This window comes from Mastigoproctus giganteus, chromosome 7, assembly GCF_048544385.1.
Source record: "Mastigoproctus giganteus isolate SK-2022 chromosome 7, ASM4854438v1, whole genome shotgun sequence".
Classification (NCBI taxonomy): Eukaryota; Metazoa; Arthropoda; class Arachnida; order Uropygi; family Thelyphonidae; genus Mastigoproctus; species Mastigoproctus giganteus.
In genome coordinates, this window is record NC_143581.1 from 167634951 (window position 1) to 167641170 (window position 6220).

Consider the following 6220-nt stretch of genomic DNA (forward strand, 5'->3'; position numbering starts at 1 on the left):
ACGTCAAGATTGGCAGGTTCATGAAGTAAAAAAGATAGATAATTCTCAAATATTCTACACGACTATAAAATGCGTTGAATTTGTTTAAAATACACACACGCGCTACTTGCAATATTAAGTTCTAACTTTATTAGTTTGGCAATTATCAAAATTGAATAAAAAGCCATAAAAAGCATTTTTCGCATTAATGATTCTGTAGTAATTTAAATATCCATTGTCAGTTAAATGTCAGCGTATTCGATTATTATTTAGCAAAGATAAAGTTTTTATAATGGTGTTTGCTTGACAAAAATTTTATTCCACTTAACCAACTCGTTAAAGAAGGCTTCTGATTTCCATTTTTATGCCACACAGCAGTAAGTAAAAGAATTAAAAAAAAGCATCTTCGAGAAGTTTTTAAAAGTTAGTACAGAAATTTACTCACGTAATACTTTGTATAAAAAGAAACTCGGAAAAAATGTAATTCGCCCAGTTGGTGGTTGTACTTCAATAATTTCATGTTAAAGTTGTCTTCAAAGTTTCAAAATGCAATTTTTTGTCTATTGTAGGTGAGCAGCCCGCTGCTATGCAGCACGATGCTAACCCCTCCCATTCAGGAGCAGCGGATCGATATACACCCTACCGTAGTCTCATTTTCCTCTTTTACTTGTGCCTGGTACTGAGGTGACAAGATGACGCCTGACCACAACACGGACTCTTTGCCAAGTGGGAAGAATTAGAGTGCGTTTTAGGTACAATATAAAGCAGCCTACAAAAAAACAATGGCCGACCCATATTCCGCCTCCGGTCCTGATAGACATCTCCATCAGGGTCTTCAAAGATGTAGGAGACAGAGAGAGAGAGTGAAAGAGCGAGATGATGTATCTTCTATCTCATCAACCTCCTGTTTTTTCCTCGGTGTCGTCAGTAAAGCGGAAGCATACAATCTTATAAATTACAAGACCGCGCGACATGTCGTTCACAATCTTATCTTTTCGGTTTTGATTTTCGTGTGCATCTCCGGCAAGGGAGGACACTGGCATGGTATCGAGCTGCGATTCCGCCCATTGAGAAGAATTAAAACAACAAAAAAGAGAGAGAACGGTTTAAGGTGTATTGTGTGTAGGTAGACCACATCTTCAAAAATGTCTTGGGTGCTCGATTTTACTCTGTTGACAATGTGACGTCTAAATGAAGAAAAGCAGTGGACGAATGGAAAGAAACTGTCCTCCCGCCTTAACATGTAAGTCGCCTACTCTACGTATTCTCATGTGGAATCTAAGAACTTGTGTTTTTACCATGTTTAATTGACCCAGGTGAAATCCCATGGTATACTGTTTGGCTTCGTCTGAAATTCCTCCTACATGGAATGTACTCGGCCTTTATTTCATGTTACTATATCTGGAAGATTCAACGCAAAGTCTGTACAGTTTCTAGTGAACTACTCTTCTATGACATGAACTAAGAAAAATTCATCATATTTCCAATTACAGTCACATCATCTGCTCATAAAAGTCATACTGTATACTCCCACCTTCTGTTTCAACCAGCTTAGTAAATGCACACTTTCCATAACTGTAGAAGTAACCAATTTTGAGCATTCGTTACTATGTAATGATAGCAAACCTTTCTTCAGTTGTCCATGTAGAATTTTTCCTCTCAATATATAGTTCTTTTATTTTGTTTATTCCCCCTCCAACCCCACACACATTCCCCAGATTATCAAAGAATCAAACTAGTCATCGACAGATTCCGAGTTCGGTCGTATCTGTTTTGTTTTCGGAACCTCATGAAAGTACAGTATGTGTGCATATGTAACTCAAGTTTTAATAAAAGAAATAAATTTATCTAGTTACCATATTGTTTACTGTTTATTTCGTAAAATAAACGAACACACAAGTTTCGCTACAATCTCTGACAGAATATCTGCTGACCCAAAGAAAGAAAGAAAAAGAGAAATACTAGAATCTTCTTTCCATGTTTTTCTTTTCTTCATACGATTCTGGGATCAATTGTACTGAGTCTTTTGTCCTGCCATGTGATACCCTGGCCAAGCCTACATGAAATTTTATTACAGAACAACGGCTACCAAGCTTTACATTCTGATTTCTCCAACGACTAGACTACTGCTGGATTGCAACCCCCTGACTAAGCTACATAACCACTGCTCAATTCATTATTCCCGGTGGTTTTTTTTTTCTTTGTTTGTCAATTTAATTTTTTTATAAGTATTTATTATTCTTTTTATTACTTTTATTTATTTACCCTTTTTGAGAATTGATTTTTTTTGTTTTAATTGCTTGAAAATAAATAAATAAATAAATAAATTTTAATAAATATTAATAAAAAATAATATTTATAAAATTATAAAAAATATATATTTATTTTCTATCTATACATTAAAAGTTTTCCTCTCAGTGATATTTATTCGAGCCAATGGGAGAAGAGCGCGAGGCAGTTACGTCACTACAAATGCAATTAATTATTCACAACTGCCTCCATAACGTTCATTAACCTCGTGCACGTGATTCACTGTCTAACGTTTGATGTTCCATTGTAACGTTTTTTTTTTATATTAATGAATATCGTTTATTTGTAAATACTGGTTTCGTATTTTGTAAATATTTTAAATATTTGTAGTTTCTAAATATTTCAGTTAAATATTTTAGTGCTGCTCTTTCGGATGCATTAATATTCATCATGCATTTTGGGAACCCAAAGCAAAAGTCCTTTTCTTAAGTGACCTATGTAAACTCAGGTAAATAATTACATAGCGATATTGGCTAAAGTCCAGTATAGTATATACTTGCAGGTACTTGGATGAAAGCGAGGAAGACGGCAATAATTGACAGGTGAAGGCAACTCCCTTTTCTGATTGTTTTGTGTCGTCGAGGAGGGGGGAGGACTTAGCTTAAGTAGGATGTTTATCCCTCCATCCCGCTGGGAAAAACACTTTACGCATATCAATCAACCTAGGAGGGCAGTGGGCGGGGAAAGCAGTGGCATCTGCTAATCACTGTTTTGTTCCTGTCCGTTTGTCGAAATATAGGAGTCACAACTTGTCAATCACTGCTTTCCCAATGTTTTGCTTGCCACCGTGTTGAAGGGTGTACACAGTTCTGGAGATTTTCCGTGATATTTATTTAACCTTGAGAATGCCGCGCACTACAAATGCACAGGTAAATAATTACATAGATTATTTCCTGATTAGATATCGACCAGTGCGTTTCGACAGGTGTGTCTTTTACGTAGAAGAGATTTGACTTACTCCCTATACCTCTACATTTTATAGAAAAGCGTGGTGGGGGTGGAGCCCCGTAGTATTTGATTATTATTATTTATTTATTTTTTTTTTGTGATACCACTGGTTTGGGTTCCCAGTGGTGCAGGATCTGCAGGCATCCACTGGAACTGATTTTTCCCCAAGTGGATGCGATAATCTTACCTTGTCACTTTCGTTTGACAGTATGCTTATTGTTGTGGCCCACCTTCTCTTGGCGTGGATGGGCACTAGGGAGCAGCGATCATCAGGATGGCTGCTCCCTAGTAACTAAGTGGCCAGAAACAACAAAACAAGACACACACTCCGCAGACATAGCACCATGTTCGTATCTGACCATTTTACAGAGCTCTGTATTCATCATAGGATACCATTGCAGAGTTGAAATAACGTTTAGGTTCCACCGTACATAAGACACGCATGTGTGTAACTGTATGATCTTGTAGAAGGAAGAACTTTGCCAAAGCTCACAACCCAGCTAAACTCCACAGAGTAAACGACGACTGTTTCGCAGTTTTAAAGACCCGATCAGCATTTTAATGGTGGAGGAGAGCTGCCGGACCTGGAATCATCTTATGAATCACATTTTCTCTTATACCTATCCTGAACTAAAATTTAATATTCACCTGTTGCTCGTCCATTCTCGAGCATCAAGTGGGTTTTATATGATGAGTAGGCTGAAATGTGACGTACCCTGCTCATTCCTACAATAGAACTAACTCCATTGGAATATTAAATGAAATCCAGTCAAACTGTCAGACTTTATTACCAGCCTTCCCCTACTACTGAATAGTAATAAATACCACCAAAACCAAAATAATCCTGACTCACTGAAAATTTCTCTTTCAGTATATTAAAGAAATAAACACCGATTGAATACACCTATCACATAAAAAAATATATATTGCTGCTTCAAAAGGTTAATTTTATTTTAATAAAAGTTTTCCTTTTTTAAAAAAAAGAAGGAAATTATATGCGTGTATTAAATTTATTTCAAAATATCGGCGAGTTATTTTCTATATTTCAAGTATGGCAAGGATCAAAACAACACGCGCAACCGTTACAATTTCCCACAGATGCCTCTTGCAAAAGGAAATATTACTCGAGTCTAATCTAAACTTTCTAATTTTTTTTACGTGTAAGGAGTAGATAAGACTGTAATTAAGATGAGGAGGAAAAATAACTTGTCAGAATCAAGAGATACTCACTGATTACACATGAGAAGAAATATTAGATCACTTCAACTATACCTAACGCATCCTGGATGTATCTTAATAATTGACGTACGTGATTCATGTCGCGTGATAGAGTTTAATATTTCACCTAACTGAGAAGTAGATAGCGTTCCCCATAAACAAATTAAGACCTTTAAAATTTTAAACTTATGATTTATAGGAGTAGTGAGAAGGTATAGTTTCCCAGGTCCGTATTGCGCTGATAAGAAGAGTAATCTATGACGCCCAAACAAATCGTAAATCTGGGCTGAATTTCCATGAACAGCAGTTAGGGACATACTTCAACACACACTATTATTAGCCGGGTCATCATGAACAGGATTGGTTATTGAGCGACTAAAAGTCTTCAGAAGATTCGGAATGAGTTATGGACCGCCTTTATTTGAGATTCATTATGGACCCTGCGAATTACAGCCACAGATTCAACAAGACAATCGAAAGGAAACAATAAGATACCATCTCAGTTAGAGCAACTGAACAGAAGAAATAAAAAAAGGGAATTCAACACGCTAAATACCAGAAAACAGTTATCTAACATCTATACTAATTCCAGTTGTTTATAATCTTCAAGACCACCACTGTCAGTTCGTTAATAATTACGAATTTTCGCGCACGAGAAGCAGCAGCAATCGTGTTACTATTTCTCGTACTCAACACTGTCCCAATTTTATGTTGGAATGGATTTCCATATGATCGCCACTCACGGGATGCTAATTTATCACGCTCATATTGCAAAGCAGCAGCGTTTGAAACCACGTGAAATTAATTACATAATTACAAGCTTAACCGAAGTTCATTACAATCCCCCACACATACATTTTAATAGGAACATAAGACAAATCGTTAATTTTATTTGACATTTCAATATAACGTTAGGTAGTGGAAAATTAATTGAGGACAGATCATAAGCGATACAATTTCATGCCACTGCAGTTCTAGTTTTCGCAATTCATTACGTAGCATCGAACTTGATAGTACGTACTACTCTGTACGCAAATTCGTATAAAACCCCTGGAATAATGTACAGTATTTAGCAAGTTATGCCTTGCTAATTTTTCGGGTTTTGTTAATTATATATTAACTGATAAATATGCTTTTTATAGCCAGTTAATGTATATTTTAAAATAAAACTCCTGGAGTTGCTAAACCTATAGTTTGTGGGCTGGGTCAGAGGTGGTTAGCGAGCAATTAGCATGCGATCCATCCATCAAGGATCTGTAAGCTGATGAAACCATTTTTAAGGGCGTTAGCTTATTGAATAATTTGCCGATTGTCTTCAGCTAGTCCATCTGTCTGTCCGTCTGCATGAAATGAGTGGGCTCCTACAGGAGGAAGTTTTACGAAATTTTATATTTATACCATTTAGAATGATTTCTTAAACTGCCCCAAATATCATTAAAATCGGACTAATCAGACTATTTCTCTGCCTGCCGTTTCCTTATTCAGTTGCTTGCCTCAAGTCCATGATACGAGTATTACCATAATAATCTTAATTTATTATTTCAACAAGCTGTTCAGTTGAAAGGCTATCAGCGCATATGCTATTTATATCAACGTGGTTTGTAGTGTCGGAAAGGTCAAGGATCAGTGATGTAGAGAACTGGATGCAGAAGAACGCTGTGAGAACATCATTTGGTTGCCGTCGTATAATAAGATAGAAAAATTGCATTCTTCTACTTCATTGATGGAAAGAAATTTGAAGCCGTTAAAAAAACCACACAATGAT

At 36.4% G+C, this 6220-nt stretch overlaps 1 protein-coding gene across 1 annotated transcript in view; it reads left to right on the plus strand.

Moving 5' to 3' along the window:
• Positions 1 to 1762, plus strand: part of LOC150083318 (kin of IRRE-like protein 1) — a 310252-nt gene extending 308490 nt beyond the window's left edge. Inside the window, exon 5 of the mRNA XM_090377174.1 lies at positions 549 to 1762. Coding sequence (XP_090233300.1) covers positions 549 to 667 — 119 coding nt within the window. The 3' untranslated portion in view covers positions 668 to 1762. The remainder of the gene's footprint in view (positions 1 to 548) is intronic.
• Positions 1763 to 6220: the final 4458 nt, after the last annotated feature.